Source organism: Gorilla gorilla, chromosome 20 (genome assembly GCF_029281585.2).
Source record: "Gorilla gorilla gorilla isolate KB3781 chromosome 20, NHGRI_mGorGor1-v2.1_pri, whole genome shotgun sequence".
NCBI lineage: Eukaryota > Metazoa > Chordata > Mammalia > Primates > Hominidae > Gorilla > Gorilla gorilla.
In genome coordinates this window covers 43,780,802-43,801,040 of record NC_073244.2, presented here as the reverse complement: position 1 = coordinate 43,801,040, position 20,239 = coordinate 43,780,802, and the positions used below count along the sequence as shown (strand labels likewise).

The window sequence follows — 20,239 nt, the reverse complement described above, 5'->3', positions numbered from 1 at the left end:
AATTTCCTGGGCCACTCTTTGAAAATGGACTATTTTCCAATCATCAATCTTATAGAACACTGTATAAGACAATATCACTCTTAAGTCTCTTGTCAATTACACCGAATTATTATTATTATTATTTTAGAGACAAGAGTCTCACTCTGTCACCCAGGCTGGAGTACAGTGGTACGATCATAGCTCACTGAAGCCTCGACCTCCTGGGCTTAAGCGATCCCCCCAGCTCAGCCTCCCCAGTAGCTGGGACTACAGGCAGGCGCCACCACACCCAGTTTGAATTTTCAAATCATACCTTGCTTCTGGTACATCTGGATCAGCATATATGGTTACGCCTCTTTTTGCTGGCCAGTACACTGAGGATTCAACACGCTGTAAAAGAAAAATTTTCTTCAGAAAGAATGTGTATGCTAGCAACATAATATACATTCTTTTGGAACCAAAATTCCATGAGAGTTATTCTCATGAACAACCATCCCAGACAGCTTTCATGCACAGACAGAGATATAGAGATAAAAAACTGGAAAGCTGGGTGATTATGCCAGCGCTATAACCACTACATTAAACGTCCAAATGGCAGGCAGCTGGCATTCCAGATCGTCAGTATTTAAAATGTCCTGCAATTACTTTCAACCTGTCTTGTCAAAGGGACGGAGAGCAGATTAGACTTGCACTTCACTAGGACAATACCCTGGAATCCCAGATTTTCACACCTTCATTAAAAGGAGGATCAATATCCAATTTTGTAGAAAGAAAACTAGGCCGAGAACAAGAGCTTGACATGAAGAAGCTGGAGCTACTTTCTCCTTTCAAAATAAGCAAACAAGCAAACTATATTTTCTCATGAAGGAAACTATTATGGCCAACGATTTTTTAATAGAAAACATATTTTTGGTTTCAGATAGATTTCAAAAGAGAAAATTTGAAAATTAACACTATATGAACTTTGTATTTAAAGAACATTTTTAAAATACAACCTTATTTGTATCTTTTAAAGAGATGCAATGGTGTTTCTTTTCAGATTTGTTTTTAGGTGAATCTCTCAATGAATCCATATTACATTTTACAGCTTTGTCTGCAAAATAAAAATGGTAATAAAAAAGCTACACCAAAAAGTGATATTAATAGAAAATAGGATAAAAAGGAATATAATAAAAGCAAATACCATTATAAAATCTTAATATGTTACATTTTTATGGAATATGAATTTGTAGTAAACCTTACTTGAGGGGATTAAATTTTAAAATCTTGTCTCAACCTTTATTGTAAAAACAATTAAAATGTTCTAAAAATTCCCATACCAGCTAATAATGGAACACAATCATATTTTCCCAACTTGTCAGATGACATTTCCCTCAGAAGACCATGGCAACATCTCCCAACACACAGGCTCTTCTTACAATGTGACTCTGCCTCCTGCCAAGAGGTGGGCTCTATGATCCTTTCCTGTGAACCTGGGTGGGCTCATAACCAACACAGAAGTGGTGCTGCGTGACTTCTAAAGCGACATTACGAAAAGGCCACATACTCAGGATCTGTGGTCTTGGACGTTCACATTTGAAGCCCAGCCATGACGCTGTGGGGAAGCAGCCACATGGAAAGGCTGCCAGGGCATTTCGGACAAGAGTCCCAGCTGAGGTCCCAGCCAAAAGCCAGCATCAACTGCCAGAATGTGCCTGAGTCCTCAGATCACTGCCCCCACTTAGTTAACGCCAGTCCTCACGTCTCCCTGTCTGAGGCCCTGGACAGTGTGGAATAAAGGCAAACCCTCCTGCCATGCCCATTCCGAATTCCTGACCACAGAACCCATGAGCATTATAAAATGGCTGTTGTTTTACCCGGCAATCATTTATGAGGGAAATACAGAGGCAATTCTAGAAAAGTGTCCTACTATTAATAAAAGGAACACAAATTGAAATGACAAGATATGCCTTTCACCTATTAAATAAGTCATTGAAATAAGCAGCAGCACTAGAAATGTGAAATATTATAAAATGCCCTAACCCTTCTTTAAAGTAATTTGGAACCCAAGTCTGCATGTCATGTGGTCTTCTGGTTTGGAATTACATTATCAGGTAATTAACCTTTTAGCCAAAAAGATAAACTCTGGAACCAGGAGTGGAGGTGGTAGTTAAAATTCGCCAAGAGAGAAATGTTCATGCAAGATAAGCTCTCAAACAAAAATCACTAAGTCCACAAAGTAGTTCAATGCCATCATAAAGAGTTAAAAAAAAAAAAAGGAGATTGGGAGAGAAATATCCACATCTGACGATATGAAGATAAAACATCTGTCTGAAAAGGACTTTCAAATAAACTGAATTAAAATATCCAAGAAATAAAAGAAGTAGTAGTATTTATGAAACCAAACAGGCCAAGTGCAACAGCATGCCTGTAAACCCGGCACTTAGGGAGGCTGAGGTAGGTGGATCACTTGAGGTCAGGAGTTCAAGACCAGCCTGTTGAACACGGTGAAATCCTGGATATGAAAGTTATCCAGGCGTGGTGACGCACACCTGTAGTCCCAGCTACTTGGGAGGCTGAGGCAGGAGAATCACTTGAACCTGGGAAGTGGAGGTTGCAGTGAACTGAGACTGTGCCACTGCACTCCAGCCTGGGTGACAGAGTGTGACTCCATCTCAAAAAATCTAAATAAATAAATAGCCTAGCACTCCCTCCACTTTCTCTCTTCCTCTCTTGCCAGGTGACATGCAGCTCCTGTTCCCCTTCTGCCATGATTGGAAGCTTCCTGAGGCCTCACCATAAGCAGATGCCAGCTCTATGCTTCTTATACAGCTTGCACAACTGTGAGCCAAATAAACCTCTTTTCTTGCTAAATTATTGTCTCAGGTATTCCTTTACAGCAACGTGAACAAAGACACCTCCCTACTTAAAGAACTACGAAGTATGTATTTGGGGAATGAGAAAAATAAACCAGTAGTACAATAATATTAATTATATAATCAACATCTACTTAGTACTTATATCAAGAACTATTCTAAATGCTTTATATGAATTAACTGATTCAATTCTATGTGATAGGTACCATGTACGTTATTGAATTCCATGTGATTTCTCTATGGGCACAATTATTTCCCCCTTTTCAGATTAGGAAAAGCAAGCACAGAAAGGTGAAATAACTTGCCCATGTTTATTTCAGCTAATAAAGAACAGATCTGGGATTCGAACCCAAGCAATTCCACTCCAAAGAACTTAAAAGAAAAACTGAGTGCAAAATGTATTTACAAAACAACAAGTTAAATTAAAATTTTAGAAAACAGAACAGAAATGAAAAGAGGAGTTTAGAAAAGAAAATGTGACGTTCTTGATGTGAGGACAATGATTACCTTGAAACTTCATTAGAAAGTATAACTATATATAAAATTTAAGGCTCAGAGAAATGAAATACAATATATATAAGAGTAAAAAAGGAAGAGGGGGACAATGGTCAATTCAAGAGGAGGCAGAAAATAATAAAGAAAATAGAAAGGAAAATTACGGTCAATAGAAAACACAAAAAGAGGCCAGGAGTGGTGGTTCACACCTGTAATCCCAACACTTTGGGAGCCCAAGGCAGGTGGATCACTTGAGGTCAGGAGTTCAAGACCAGCCCAGCCAACATGGTGAAACCCTGTCTCTACTAAAAATACAAAAATTAGCTGGGCATGGTGGCGCGTGCCTTTAATCCCAGCTACTTGGGAGGCTGAGGTGGGAGAATTGCTTAAAGTTGGGAGGCAGAGGCTGCAGTCAGCCATGATCTCACTGCCTGCAGTGAGCCACTGCACTCCAGCCTGGGTGACAGAGCGAGACTCTGTCTTAAAAAAAAAAAAAAAAAGAACACACACCCACAAAATGAGATGATGAAAAGACGTCCAAATATATATTAAATCACAACAAGGCTGGGCACAGTGGCTCATGCCTGTAATCCCAACACTATGGGAGGCTGAGGAGGGTGGATCACCTGAGGTCAGGAGTTCGAGACCAGCCCGATCAACATGGACAAACCCCGTCTCTACTAAAAATACAAAATTAGCCAGGTGTGGTGGCGCATGCCTGTAATCCCAGCTACTCGGGAGGCTGAGGCAGGAGAATCACTTGAATCCAGGAGGCGGAGGTTGTGGTGAGCTGAGATCGTGCCATTGCACTCTAGCCTGGGCAATGAGAGCAAAACTCTGTCTCAAAAAAAAAAAAATCACAATAAATGTATGTGACTTCTTAAAGAATCATAAGTGGCACTCATAATAAGAGAAATGCAAATGCAAACTCATCTAAGATACTATTTCTCACTGCAAACTGAAAAAGATCCAGAAACTTGAAACTCTCTGCTGGTGAGGCTATGGGCAAACAGGCAGTCTCCTAGATTCCCATGAGACTCCCAGATGATACAGGACCCACAGCACCTGGCAACAGAGATAAAACCATTCTTTGACCAGAAACCCTTCTTCCAGGAATCTCCCTTGAAGATGCAGCTCCACAAATACAAAATAATATGTAATGGAACAACTGGATGCCCACAAGGAAAAAACAAAACCAAATCCTGACCCTTACCTCACATCACTAACTTGAGATGGATCCTAGAATTAAATGTAAAAGCCAAAAGTAGAAAATACAGAGAAAGCAAAGATTTCTTAAATAGGACATAAAATCCTAAAAGAAAAAGGATTAGCTAGACCTTACCAAAAATCAAAAACTTCTTCTCTGAAAAATACCATTAAGAAAATGAAAAGCCACAGACTAGAAGGAAATTTATCTATAATACAAATGACATCTCCAGAATATGTTTTAAAAACTCAGCCAGGCACAGTGGCTTGCACCTATAATCCCAGCACTTCGGGAGGCTGAGGCAGGCGGACTGCTTGAGGCCAGGAGTTTGAGACCAGCCTGGCCAGCATAGGGAGACTCTGTCTCCATAAAAAATAAAAACTCTCAAAGCTTATTATAAGAAAACACGTAAACAGGAATTTCACAAAGGAGAACAGACAAATTGCCAAAAGGAACATGAAAACATGTGCAGTGTCATAAATAATGAGGAAAGTGATCTGCAATCCAGAAAGCCACCTCTGCCATTGCAATGAGAGTAACAGGGCTCAAGAGCTGAGAAACAGCTCCCACATACCCCGCCCTTAGGGTACGGATGTGCTCCATCCAAGCAAAGTAAGCCAAGGAAGGTCCCAGCGTGCAGTGGCTCACACCTGTAATCCCAGCACTTTGGAAGGCCGAGGCGGGCAGATTACCTGAGGTCAGGAGTTTGAGACCAGCTTGGCCAACATAATGAAAACCTGTCTCTAAATAAAATTTGAAAATTAGCTAGGCATGGTGGTGTGAGCCTAGTCCCTGCAACTCGGGAGGCTGAGGTGTTTGAGACTTCAGTGAGTCATGATCACACCACTGCACTCCAGCTTGGGCAACAGTGCAACACCCCGTCTCTGAAAAGAAAAAAAAAAAAAAAAAGAATAAAGACCACCACCAGAAATGATAAATATGAAGGGAAATATAAAAACATATATTCTTAAAAATCTCTTTAAAAGAGAATTAAAATTTATAGGGACACACAAAATCTGAAGTCTCTGTGCTGGGGAGTGTGGCAGGGTCTGTTAGTTATCCTGGAATATCATTCAGTCCTTGCTCCAGATAAGGGTCAGCAAACTCCTTCTGCAAAGCACCAGCTGGTAAATACTGCAGGCTTTGTGGGATTGTGGCACAGGTGGCCTGGGGCGCGGCCACTCAACTCAGCTCTGACAGCACAAAAGCAGCTGTATACAATATGTAAGAAAATGAGTCCAGCTGTGTTCAGTAAAACTTTATTTGTAACTGCTGAGATTTCAATTTCATATAATTTTAATGTGTCACAAAATATTCTTTCTCTTTGGATTTTTTCAACTATTTAAAAATGGAAAAATCATTTTTAGCTTACAGGTAGTACAAAAATAGGTGGCAGACCAGATTTGGCCCATGGCTGCAGTTTTCTAACTCTGAGGTAACAGAACCCCTGATTTTTAGTAGGAGCCTGGCAATCCAAAAGGAGGACAACCTCTCCCAGACCTTCATCCCCCACTAAGCATGGCTGCACAAGAACATTCTGGCCAAAGAAATGAGAGAGAAAGCACCATGTGCAACCTCTGAGTTGTACCCCCTTCACCTCTTCCCCCTGCCCCCCAGCTAGCTGGAAGGGAGATACAGTGATAAATCATTTTTGAATAGGAGGATGGCGGCAAAACCTTCAGGATGGCAAGGCCAACAAGACAGAAACAGCACAGACTCTGATGACCTGCCTGCACGCTTCTGACATGTTAGAAAATTCAACTTCTTTCTTCTTTAAAAAAAAGAAAGAATTGACTACTTAATAAAAAATGATGAATTATTGTGGGGTTTCTAATATATGTAGAATGAAAATGCATGACAACAGTCTGGGCGCAGTGGCTCATGCCTGTAATCCCAGCACTTTGGGAGGCCGAGTCGGGTGGATATTCTGAGGTCAGGAGTTCCAGACCAGCCTGACCAACATGGTGAAACCCCATCTCTACTAAAAATACAAAAATTAGCCGGGCATAGTGGTGCACACCTGTAATCCCAGCTACTCAGGAGGCTGAGGCAGGAGAATCGCTTGAACCCAGGAGGTGGAGGCTGCAGTGAGCTGAGATGGCGCCACTGCACTACAGCCTGGGCAATAAGAGCAAAACTCCGTCTCAAAAATAAATAAATAAATAAATAAAATGCATGACAACACTTGCACAAAGGCCAGGAGGGAGGAAATGGAAGGAGACTGCTGTTAACTTCCTCATGCTATCCATGAAGTGCCTAATACTACTTGAAGGTAGACTATGAGAAGTAAAGATGTTTACTCTAAACCCTAAAGCAACCACTAAACATACAAAACAAAAAATTATAGCTGACCAGGCATGGTGGCTCGTGCCTGTAATCCCAGCACTTTGGGAGGCTGAGGCCAGCGGATCACTTAAGGTCAGGAGTTCGAGACCAGCCTGGCCAACACAGTGAAACCCCATCTCTACTAAAAATACAAAAACTAGGCGGGCATGGTGGTGCATGCTTGTAGTCCCAGCTACTCGGGAGGCTAAGGCAGGAGAATCACTAGAACCCAGGAGGCAGAGGGTGTAGTGAGCCAAGATTGCACCACCGCACTCCAGCCTGAACGACAGAGCGAGACTCTGTCTCAAAAAAAAAAAATTATGGCTAATAAGCTAACAAAGGAATTAAAATGGAACACAAAAGGTGCTTAATCCAAAAGAAAGCAAAAAAAAATAGGGTAAAGGGAACAAAAACCAGATGAGACAAACAGAAAACTAATAGCAAGATGCTAGATTAAGAGCCAACAACATCAATACATTACATTGTATTAGAAAGAGTAAGACCTACTATGTGATAGCACAACAGGGTGACTGTAAGTCTTAGATAACTTAAAGATGTAACTGGATTGTTTGTAATGCAAACAATAAAGCTTCAGAGAATGAATATCCCACTTTCCATGATGTGCTTATTTCACATTGCATACCTGTATCAAAATATCTCATGTACCCCATAAATATATATACCTACTATGTGCCCACAAAAATTTTAAATGACAAAAAATTTTAAATAAATTGCACTAAATAGAAATGATTTAAATACTCCAATTAAAAGAGATTGACAGATTGGACACAACTATATGCTCCCTACAAGAACTCCCCTTCAAATATAAAGGCACAAATAGGTTAAAACTAAAAGGACATAAAAAGATATACTATGCTAATATTAACCAAAATAAATCTAGATAAGCTATATTAATATTAAGGTAGATTTCAGAGCAAAGAATACTATCTGGGATAAAGAGAGCCATTTAACAATGACTGAGGAATCCATCACGAGGACATAAAAATTCTTTCTTTTTTCAGCTGCTCTTTTTTTTTTTTTAAATTATACTTTAAGTTTTAGGGTACATGTGCACAATGTGCAGGTTTGTTACATAAGTATACATGTGCCATGCTGGTGTGCTGCACCCATTAACTTGTCATTTAACATTAGGTATATCTCCTAATGTTATCCCTCCCGCCAACCCCCACCCCACAACAGGCCCCGGTGTGTGATGTTCCCCTTCCTGTGTCCAAGTGTTCCCATTGTTCAATTCCCACCTATGAGTGAGAACATGTGGTGTTTGGTTTTTTGTCCTTGCGATAGTTTGCTGAGAATGATGGTTTCCAGCTTCATCCATGTCCCTACAAAGCACCTGAACTCATCCTTTTTATGGCTGCATAGTATTCCATGGTGTATATGTGCCACATTTTCTTAATCCAGTCTATCATTTTTGGACATTTGGGTTGGTTCCAAGTATTTGCTATTGTGAATAGTGCTGCAATAAACAGTATGTGTGCATGTGTCTTTATAGCAGCATGATTTATAGTCCTTTGGGTATACAGCCAGTAATGGGATGGCTGGGTCAAATGGTATTTCTAGTTCTGGATCCCTGGGGAATCGCCACACTGACTTCCACAATGGTTGAACTAGTTTACAGTCCCACCAACAGTGTAAAAGTGTTCCTATTTCTCCACATCCTCTCCAGCACCTGTTGTTTCCTGACTTTTTAATGATCGCCATTCTAACTGGTGTGAGATGGTATCTCATTGTGGTTTTGATTTGCATTTCTCTGATGGCCAGCGATGATGAGCATTTTTGCATGTGTCTTTTGGCTGCATAAATGTCTTCTTTTGAGAAGTGTCTGTTCATATCCCTTGCCCACTTGCTGATGGGGTTGTTTTTTTCTTGTAAATTTGTTTGAGTTCATTGTAGATTCTGGATATTAGCCCTTTGTCAGATGAGTAGATTGCAAAAATTTTCTCCCATTCTGTAGGTTGCCTGTTCACTCTGATGGTAGTTTCTTTTGCTGTGCAGAAGCTCTTTAGTTTAATTAGATCCCATTTGTCAATTTTGGCTTTTGTTGCCATTGCTTTTGGTGTTTTAGACATGAAGTCCTTGCCCATGCCTAGAGGACATAAAAATTCTAAGCCTTTATGCACCTAAATAACAGACCTTCAAAATACATGAAGGAAAAACTGACAGAACTGGAAAGAGAAAACAAGACAATTATAGTTGGCTATTTCAAAACCTCTTTCTCAATAATTGCCAGAACAGTTAATGGAAAATCAATAAAGATAAAGATTTGAACAATGCTATCAACCAGTATGACCTAATTAAGATTTCTATAACATTCTAACCAACAACAGCAAAACACCTATTTTTCTAAGGTGTACACACAATATTTTCCAAGAGAGATCATACCTGAATCATAATAGGAGTCTCAATAGATATTAAAAGATTCAAATCACACAGATATAGGGTTCCATAAATGAGAATCTGGAACAACTTAAGGAGTCAATGAAGATGAACAATATAGCCAGGCATGGTGGCTCACGCCTGTAATCCCAGCACTTTAGGAGGCTGAGGTGGGCAGATCACAAAGTCAGGGGATCTAGACCATCCTGGCTAACACGGTGAAACCCCGTCTCTGCTAAAAATACAAAAAATTAGCCAGGTGTGGTGGCGGGCGCCTGTAGTCCCAGCTGCTCAGGAGGCTGAGGCAGGAGAATGGTGTGAACCTGGGAGGCGGAGCTTGCAGTAAGCTGAGACTGTGCCACTGCACTCCAGCCTGGGCAACAGAGTGAGACTCCATCTCAAAAAAAAAAAAAAAAAAAAACAGATGGACAATACAAGTAAAAAAAGAAAAGCAAATAGAATCTCCAAGATTTGTCAATCTTACACTTTAAAATGTAGTGTAATTTCCAGATTCCAGTCGAGCATGTAAAACTTGATGGTTATCACTCTATCCTAACAACAAGTAGAAAGCTGAACACACTGAAAAATCAGGAACTCTTCCTAGGTCCATCAAAGTGAGGTCACAGGGCAAACTGTTGCCCCAGCACTGGAGAGACTGACAGGTGGACAGAGAGACTCAGAACGGACAGGGGCAGAAACCCAGAAGAAACTTCTATGGGACCAGGAGTGAGGAGGGAAACCTGAACTGTAAACTGACAATTTGCTGGAGGGTCGGCATGGACACCTCCGTTAGTTAAAACTCCGGGGTCAGGGGCTGGGTGCCACACTTCTGTGAGTTCTGCCTCCTGGAGCTCTAGCAGGTTCTCACAGTGAATACCACAGGAAAATCTTGTGCTTCGACAGGAAGAGGGGAAAAGTAACTACTTGGAAATATAAAGGGCGTGCTGTTCCTTCCCAAAAGGGCCTGACCTCAGGAGAAACTATTGAACCAGAGCCTAAACTACTGGAGTTTATCAGAACCTATCTAACCTAGAGGAAGGGAAATACAGCCCGATTTAACCTTCTGGTGGGGGAGGAAAATAACACAACTCAGTCCCTTCCAGCCATCCTGTCCCACATAAGGTGAGAGGTGAGGGACGCTGAGGGGCACCTGAGAAGCGTGCAGCCCAAAGGTACAGGCTCCCTAGAAGACTTACTCTAATTACAGGGCTCTAGACATTTATTTCCCTCTCTCCATCCCTCCCACCATTTATATGGTATCAAAAGGCCCAATTAAAATCACAAGTGGTAGAAAAAGAGCAAAGTCAAAAGAGGAACAAAAAAACAAGGGCAATAAATCAAATACAGTAATAAACATGGCAGACAGTAATCCAACTCCAGTCACGTGCCGTATGCCAATCTTCCATCAGCAATAGACCACATATATGATGGTGGTCTCATAAGATTTTAATGAAGATGAAAAATTCCTATTGCCTAGCAACATCATAGCATAATCACTATCTTTTCTATGTTTAAATTGGTTTAGATAACACAAATAGTTACCACTGTGTTACAGCTGCCTACAGCATTCAATACAGTAACATACTGTACAGGTTTGTGGCCTAGGAGCCATAGGCTATACCATATTGCCTATATGTGTAGTAGGCTGCACCACGTAGGTTGGGTAAGTACACCCTATGATGTTTGCACACCAAAATCACCTAATAACGTGTTTCTCAGAACACAGTCCATCAGTAAGCAACACATGACTGTATATAAATAATCACTTTAAACCCAATGGTCCTGTGAAAGTTAATTATACAAACTAGGTCATTCTTTCATCTCCAACTAAATCAGAGTCGAGGGGCCAGAGGAAAAGTACTCGAGGCACAGAGCACCTTCTTGGCCCCGCTGTTAAGGTGCACTGCTAGAATCCCAACACCAGTTTTACCTGGTAGCTGCTGAAATAACCTGCCACTACTTTAAGACTAGTTTTACCTACTGCCATTACCTACCAATCAGAGCTTGCCAGCTCCCAAAAACTTCTCTAGCGTCAATGAGCTTCCTTTCAAAACAATATGTAAGATTTCTCTAATAAAACTCCCAACTTTCTCTTTTCAACAAATGGTGCTGGAACAACTCAACATCCACATGCAGAAAAGTGACTCTAGACACAGACCTTACACCCTTCACAAAAATCAACTCAAATGGATCTAAATGAAAAATGCAAAATACAAAACTCCTAGAAAATAACATAGGAGAAAACCTAGATGACCCTGAGAATGGCGATGGCTTTTTAGAGACAACACCAAAGGCACAATCCATGAAAGAAGCAACTGATCAGCTGGACTTCATTAAAACTAAACATTTCTGCTCTGTGAAAGATATTGTCAAGAGAATGAGAAACAAGCCACACACTAGGAGGAAATGTTTGCAAAGGACACATGTAAAAAAAGGATTGTTATCCAAAATGTACAAAGGAGTCCTAAAACTCAACACTAAGAGGACAAAAAAAGTCAATTCAAAATAGCCAAATCCTTGCTGGACACGGTGGGTGGCTCATGCCTGTAATCCCCGCACTTTGGGAGGCCGACGCAGGCGGATCATTTGAGGTGGGTGGATCACTTGAGCTCATGAGTTCAAGACCAGCCTGGCCAACATGGTGAAACCCCGTCTCTACTAAAAATACAAAAATTAGCCAGGCATGGTGGCGGGCACCTGTAATCCCAGCTACTCGCGGGGCTGAGGCAGGAGGCTTGAACCCGGGAGGCAGAGGTTGCCATGAGCTGAGATCACACCACTGCACTCCAGCCTAGGTGACAGCGCAAGACTCCATCTCTAAATAAATAAATAAACAAATAAATAAATAAATAAATAAGGAACTCCTGAAGAGAGATCTCATCTGAGAAGATACACCAACAGCAAATAAGCATATGAAAAGATGCTCATATCCTATGTCATTAGAGAAATGAAAATTAAAATAATGATATTCCACTATACCCCTATTAGAATGACCAAAATCCAGAACACATTCTACAAAATAATAGGTCTGTAATCTTCCAAAGTGCAAGGTCATGAAAATCAAGGAGACCCAGGAAATGTTCCAGAGGAAAGACTAAAGAAACGTGTTCTCGGCCAGGCGCAGTAGCTCACACCTGTAATCCCAGCACTTTGGGAGGCCGAGGCGGGCGGATCACGAGGTCAGGAGATCGAGACCATCCTGGCTAACACGGTGAAACCCCATCTCTACTAAAAATACAAAAAAAAAAAAAAAAAAAAATTAGCCAGGCGTGGTGGCAGGCGCCTGTAGTCCCAGCTACTTGGGAGGCTGAGGCAGGAGAATAGTGTGAACCTGGGAGGCGGAGCTTGCAGTGAGCTGAGATGCGCCACTGCACTCCAGACTGGGAGACAGAGTGAGACTCCGTCTCAAAAAAAAAAAAAAAAAAAGAAACGTCTTCTCTAAATGCAACAAGTGATGCTGAACGACGTCTCTTTGATAACCAGCAAAACCTGAATGGTGCCTGGGAGTTATATGATCACAATATATCAGTGTTAATCTTCACACTCTGATGATTGCATTGTGGATATTTTTGAGAATGTCCTTCTTTCTAGGAAAAACTCAAGTATTGGGGAATCAGGTTAGCAACTTATTCTCAAATGGTTTGGGAAAAAAGTTCTTTGTAATACTCTCCAACTTTTCTGTAAGTTTGTGACTATTGTAAAATTAAAAATTTATTGAGAAGATGGATGTAAACTCTATGGAAGCAGAGACTTTGTTTCCCTAAGAATCCCTAGAAAAGCACCTGACAATGAGGGCTTCATAAATATCTGATGAATGAATGAATGTGGGTTAGGGGCACGAGAGTGAATCTCCCTAGAAATCAAGACAATGTCTAAAGTGAAGAAGCCTAGTAATAGTAAAATATACACAATTATTTTAAAATCTGGAGATAATACCAAAATAAACAACTTTAAAAAGTGAGTTTATCTCTAGGGGACATCCTGGGGTAATAAGAGGTTGCAAATAAAAAAATTATTTTTCACTGTAGCCCTTCTGTAATATGTGATTGTTTAATCAAGTATTAGCAAATCAAGTATTAGCAAAGTATTATACTTTGATTCTCAAAAATATTAGGCAACTTCAAAGAGAAACACCAAAAACTAACTGAAATATAACTGAAGTACCTTCTCACAATAATTAAAGGAAAGGGAAATCTATACTTAGAAAAGTAACATCTAATAATTCTGTTTTTTACATGCCAATTCAGTTACACCTCACATTATCTTTTTTGTTGTTGTTCACCATAAACTTTTCCTTTTCAAAGATAAGCGTAGTTCATTCCAGTACTGATTGTAATAAGCAGGGAACAATTTCTGCCCAGCAAGCTGGGACTCCTGAAAATAATTTTGACATATCAAGCAATGGAAAGCCACACAATAATTAAACACGATGATGTAGTGCCTGGTATTTTTATTCCTCCAATGGAAAAAGAATATAAACGGAAAGAATACATGCCCATCAACAACAGGTGCTACCTTCTGCTGTAATTCTCACCTGGGGACCCCCTACAAGAGGCATATCAGAATCTGGGGCAGGGGCCACATGCGCTGAGGCTGCCACAGGCCAGGCGCTGAGCCAAGCACGCTGCACGATGGCCCAGTTCAGCAACTCCCATGGGGATGGGGATGACATCCCATGTCCCAGAGAAGGAAGCGGCCTGACACCCTGGCAGTCTCACATCAGAGTCTATGTCCTTAAACACATTATACCGAATATATTTGACCTAGAAAGGGAATTCAGCCATATACTAAGTAAAATACATTACAAAGAGGTATGTATAGTAGGACCCCATTTCTGTGAAATAAAAATTTTATAAATACCATCTGGAAAACTTTGGAAAGAAAGGCTCTATAATATTTTATTTTATTTTGTTTATTTTTCAGCCGGAGTCTCACTCGCCCAGGCTGGAGTGCAGTGGCACAATCTTGGTTCACTGAAACCTCTGCCTCCTGGGTTCAAGCGATTCTCCTGCCGCAGCCTCCTTTGAGGCCAGGAGGTTGAGGCTGCAGTGAGCTGTGATCACACTACTGCAATCAAGCCTGGGCAACCGAGCAAGACCCCGTCTCAAAAAAAAAAAAAAATTCCCAGACTGAGACATGCTAGAACTCCAGGGGCCTTCTAGTCTACCCCTACCTCCCCTCCGTGTACATATGGGCAGTTGCAGGCTCTTGGAAGGTCGAGGCTCCCACCAAGCCAGTGGTAGACCCAGGATTAGAACACATGTCTCCTGGCTTCTAGCCCCGAGCTTGTTCTCTCTACACTGTGTTGCCACCCTTACCTTCAATGCAAAAGAGTCTACGGGGTTCACTCCTCCTTTTTACGTCCTAGTTTCTCATTTCATCATGCAGCAAATAAGTTCTTGAATAGCTAGGACTACAGGCACACGCCAGCATGCCTGGCTAATTTTTGTATTTTTAGTAGAGACGGGGTTTCACCATGTTGGCCAGGCTGGTCTCAAACTCCTGATCTCAGGTGATCCACCTGTGTCGGTCTCCCAAAGTGCTGGGATTACAGGCATGAGCCACCGTGCCCAGCCTACAATCTTATTTTATTTTGTTTTCTGAGACAGAGTCTCACTCTGTCATCCAGTCTGGAGTGCAATGACATAATCTTGGCTCACTGCAACCTCCACCTCCCAGTTCAAGCAATTCTCCTGCCTCAGCCTCCCGAGTAGCTGGGATTACAGGCATGTGCAACCACATCCAGCTAATTTTTGTAGTTTTAGTAGAGATGGGGTTTCACCATATTGGCCAGGCTGGTCTTGAACTGCCAGCATCAAGTGATCTGCCAGCCTTGACCTCCCAAGGTGCTGGGATTACAGGTGTGAGCCACTGCACCTGGCCCTGACTCTACAATTTTAAAAAGCAGGTAGTGAGATGACAGGTTTTTACAATTTGGGCTATTGATAGCAGCAAAAGGCAGTCAAATGCCTAGCGAGATGGGGTGGGTCCCTGGTGAAACCCAATTTTCAAGCAGAAACCAGTTTAAACCCTAGCTACAAGTCTCGGGTAATACACAGACTGGATTGAGAAACTGTCTTCCCGTTTGGCATTTTTTCCTCTGATTGATATCTACCTTTCACTTATTTCATATGCACCTACCCTTTCCTAGTTGGTTTTCTACACTGTCATACCCACCTTTGAGTGGTGTGTTTGCTTTAACCTTTTTTGCATACTCACTAACCAATCAGCAGGCACTCCCCATTCTGAGTCCATAAAAAGTGCCAGCCCGGCCACACTGAGAGAGAAACCACCCATCCAAGAAGAATGAGGTTACACTGAGAGCTATTCCATCGCTCCATAAAATTCTTCTCTGCCCATCCTCATCCTTCTGTCAGCATAACCTTATTCTTCTTGGACGCAGGACAAGAGCTTGGGAACTGCCAAATGCGGATACAATCTATAGCACAGGTGGGCCGAGTGGGTAGGGAGCCTCCAGCGGCCAGGCCCAGGGCTGAGCGAGGCCCAGGTTGGGGACAGGGTGGGCACTGCCAGCCATGGAGGACCCTAGTTGGCAAAGTGGCTGAGAAAAACCCTTTGTATCTTTCTTTCTCTATGATAAGCAACATTACCAAAGTAATTGAAAATAATCTGAAGTACAGGAAATATTTTAGTTGGCTAAAGCTTTAATGTAGTTGTGGTTTACTATGGATACACATGAAATATTACACCCACAGGTATCAGTAAGTCCTCACTTGACTCATCAGTAGGTTCTTGGAAACCACGGATTTAAGGGAAACAAAGTACAGCAGGCCCTCAAATTAAGTTGCTTTGCTCAAGATTGTTTCGTTATAACATTGTTTCACTTAAAGTCAGTTTCCAAGAACCTATCCAAGACATGAAGTGAGGCCTTCCTGGACACACATCCAGCATAAGAGTGAAATGGTGGAGGAACCACCACAGAGGGCGAGCCAGTCATCAAAGGGGCTGAAAAATTTCACCCTCCCCAGCAATTCCAATTCATTAAATATCTTGAAGACTGGAATTAAAAACTACGTATTTCTGCCCTCATAAGCATGTCTTCCCTATTTTTATGCATCCTGTTGCCTAAGTGAAAAATCAATAATAAATACATATGTACACTCTAGGGACAGACAGTGATTACTGGTCGATGGCTAGGCTGGAATAAATCAGTCCTGCACATGAACTGGTGCCTGTTATGTTCTTTACGTGACAGTAAAATTTCTAAGTATGAAATGCAGGACACATGAACTCTTTCAGGATCTACATCACAAATTGGTTTACATTAAATTAAGAAAAGAGAAAGAATTACCGTGGCCTTTCTAGACAACCTTTCTAATCTTTAAAAAGCTAAGAATACTTTTTTCATGCTGCCTATGAAATAAACCACATTAGCAGAACTCACCCTGTGCTGTGGCTGTTGGCCTGAGGTCACCGACAATACCCTTGCACCATGTATGTTGCAGAGATTGTGCCGGAAAATTTACACCATGTGAATCTGACAGAAAGAATAAATTTCAGAATTAAAGCATGAAATAAAGCCCAAAATAAAAATGTGAACTCGTTAGTACATTACTTCTGCTCTTGCTTTTGCTCTGAGGTTACAGGAAACCTGACTAGGGGACACAAGGTGAGGGGACTAAAAACTGGATGTGGACAGAAACATCGGAAATTATTTCCACAATCCGTGACTAGCTCTTATATTTTTATGCTAAGGGTTATTTGTGATAAATAGCTCTTTTTAAAGGTGTCTAAAGTCTAAATATTCAAAATTTGTTTTGTTAGTATCTCTAAATTGCAAACATTTGGACTTCTAACAACATAACTCAATGTTAATAAGAAATTGAGGCCGGGCGCGGTGTCACGCCTGTAATCCCAGCACTTTGGGAGGCTGAGACAGGCGGATCACGAGGTCAGGAGATTGAGACCATCCTGGCTGACATGGTGAAACCCTGTCTCTACTAAAAATACAAAAAAATTAGCCGGGCATAGTGGCAGGCGCCTGTAGTCCCAGCTACTCGGGAGGCTGAGGCAGGAGAATGGTGTGAACCCGGGGGCAGGAGCTTGCAGTGAGCCGAGATCACGCCACTGCACTCCAGCCTGGGTTACAGACCGAGACTCAATCTCAAAAAAAAAGAGAAATCGAGGGCAGTTTTTTTTCCTGGTCTCATAAACACAAACTGTAACACTTTAAGACCTTACAATGTGTCACAGCCTCATCAGGATTAAACTTTAAACAGAGTCCAAGTCTTTGTCTCCATGCGGGGAAAAGTCTGTACAACTTATATCTATACACTAAGATTATTAATAAAACAATGTAAGGAAAATTGATATGATGAGAATCTACTCACCTTCCATTCCTTGAACATCTTTTCCTTGCAAAAACATTGGCCAGAGTGTAAGTGCTGGATTGAGTTTATTGAAGGAGGGTGCTGATTTTATATTCAATCTTGGTTTTTCTAAATAATCAAGGTTTTTATTCTTTGTAGGTGACATATAACAAGCATAGTTCTTTGCAACAAGATCATCATTAACACAAACCTGTAAAATTTTAAACATTTCATGACTAATAAGACAAATATAGTCAAGCGATTTTAAAGGAAATATTCCAAACTTAACCCCAAAGTTCTATCTTCAGAGAAATTATTTTACAGAACATAATCTGAGAGAAACAGATTTGACTCCTGCTCTGGTAAACCAAATACTTCCCACCAATCCTGATGAGGAAAAACAGCAAGCATCTGTGTGAAACACATGAGATGTCTTCTTGGACATATGCACTGTAGCACTAAAACTACCTGGCCAGGCAAAAGCCTGGTGGGAGGACAGAGACAAAACACGAACCATCAAAGGAAAGACTGTTACATTGGATTTGCTCAAAATTTTAAATTTCTGTTCTTCAAGAGAATAAAGAGATGAGGCAAAATTCTTTTAAAATCAAGTATCCGGATGACATGTATCCAGAATATATAAGGAACTCTCAAAACTCAATAAAACGAAAACAACACAATTAAAATATGGGCAAACAATCTGAATGTCTGCTTCATCAAAGTCTGAAGATTGCAAATAAGCATATAAAACCGTCATTAGGGAAACGCAAATTTAAACCACAATGAGGTGCCACTGCACACTTAGCCGAATGTTTACACAAGTGACATGGAGGAACTAGAATTCTCATTGCTGATGGGAAGGTAAAATAGTCCACCACTTTGGAAAACAATATGGCACCTTCTTAATACCTACAATATGATCCAAAAGTTTGACTCCTAGGTAATGCTCGAGAGAAATGAAAGCACAGATCCACAGGAAGACTTGTACATAAATATCTGTAAGGGCCCTATGGCCACAACCCAAATATCCATCAACGAGTTAACGGGTAAATACACTGTAGTATATCCACACAATGGAAGAGGACTTGGCAACAACAACAAACGTGGATGCATCTGAAAATAATTTTGCCAAATGAAAGAAGCCAGACCAAAAAAGAAAACACCTTGGGACACATCCTGTTGCCACCTTTGGGAGCTGGTAAAGGATTGCTGGCCCACATTTTTTCCTCCGGCAGTTATGATCTCATGCATGCATTATAAGCTCTCTCAGCTAAGCACGAACCTCCCTGCCTTCTGCACTTTACCACCTTAAAGTAAGACCAACATGGAGAAACCCCGTCTCTACTAAAAATACAAAATTAGCCCGGCGTGGTGGCGCATGCCTATAATCCCAGCTACTTGGGAAGGCTGAGGCTGGAGAATTACTGGAATCCAGGAGGCAGAGGTTGCGGTGAGCCAAGATTGCGCCATTGCACTCTAGCCTGGGCAACAAGAGCGAAACTCCACCTCAAAAAAAAAAAAAAAAAAAAAAAAAAAGATAGAGTCATTATCAACATACAACTTACATGGTTAGAAAGAGATCTACTTTTGAAAAGCAAGAAGAAAGCAAGTTTATAGAGAATTTATTTGAAAAAAAGATATTTTACAAGACTGGTCCTTACAGGATAGATCTCTTAGGTTTAAAAAAATGAAAAAAAAACGACTGGTTCTGTAGCCAATATTTTGCTGTGTTTTTTGTTTGTTTTTGAGACAGGGTCTTGCTCTGTCACCCAGACTGGAGTGCAGTGGTGTGATCTTGGCTCTCTGCCTCCCAGGCGCAAGTGATCCTCCCACCTCAGCCTCCCAAGTAGCTAGGACTACAGGTGCAAGCCATCACACCTAGCTAATTTTTGTATTTTTTGTAGAGACAAGGTTTCACCATGTTGCCCAGGATGGTCTCAAACTCCAGAGCTCAAGCAATCCACCCACATCAGCCTCCCAAAGTGCTGGGATTAAACAGGTGTAAGTCACAGCCTTTGGCTGATTTTGGTATTTTTACTAAGTTATAAAATAAGTAATGAAAAGTCATAGGTAAAATGAACCAGGATGTGGGGAACATTTAGGGAACCCAACATGCAATATAAGCAGTAACAAATGAACCCCATTACAAAAGAATAACATAATCACACTGAAGAAGGTGTGAAAGAGAAAAAACAACCTAAGTAACTTTGGCAAACAGTATTTTGGCTGCATAATGTGAAAACTAAATACAAATTTTGTTTTCACAGGAGTGTGGGTTAGCAATCCTGAAATTACTTAATGTGAATACATGGATGAATCAAATACGTAGACTGCGGCCAACGAGTGTAGGTTTCTCACTGGTGGAGAAAGGCATTAAGAATAAGGGGCCAGCCGGGCGTGGTGGCTCACACCTGTAATCCCAACACTTTGGGAGGCCAAGACAGGTAGATCACGAGGTCAGGAGATCGAGACCATCCTGGCTAACACAGTGAAACCCTGTCTCTACTAAAAATACAAAAAAAAAAAAAATTAGCCAGGTGTGATGGCGGGCACCTGTAGTCCCAGCTACTCAGGAGGCTGAGGCAGCAGAATGGTGTGAACCCAGGAGGTGGAGCTTGCAGTGAGCAGAGATCGTGCCAGTGCACTCCAGC

At 41.3% G+C, this 20,239-nt stretch overlaps 1 protein-coding gene across 3 annotated transcripts in view; it reads right to left on the bottom strand.

Moving 5' to 3' along the window:
• Positions 1 to 20,239, bottom strand: part of TDRD12 (tudor domain containing 12) — a 107,479-nt gene that overhangs the window by 55,665 nt on the left and 31,575 nt on the right. For all 3 annotated transcript variants that reach the window (XM_019014391.4, XM_019014390.4, XM_055368892.2), the window contains 4 exons: positions 17,610 to 17,799; positions 16,664 to 16,756; positions 975 to 1,072; positions 293 to 369 (listed from right to left, as the gene is read on the bottom strand). In XM_019014391.4, the coding sequence (XP_018869936.3) occupies positions 293 to 369; positions 975 to 1,072; positions 16,664 to 16,756; positions 17,610 to 17,799 (458 nt within the window). The remainder of the gene's footprint in view (positions 1 to 292; positions 370 to 974; positions 1,073 to 16,663; positions 16,757 to 17,609; positions 17,800 to 20,239) is intronic.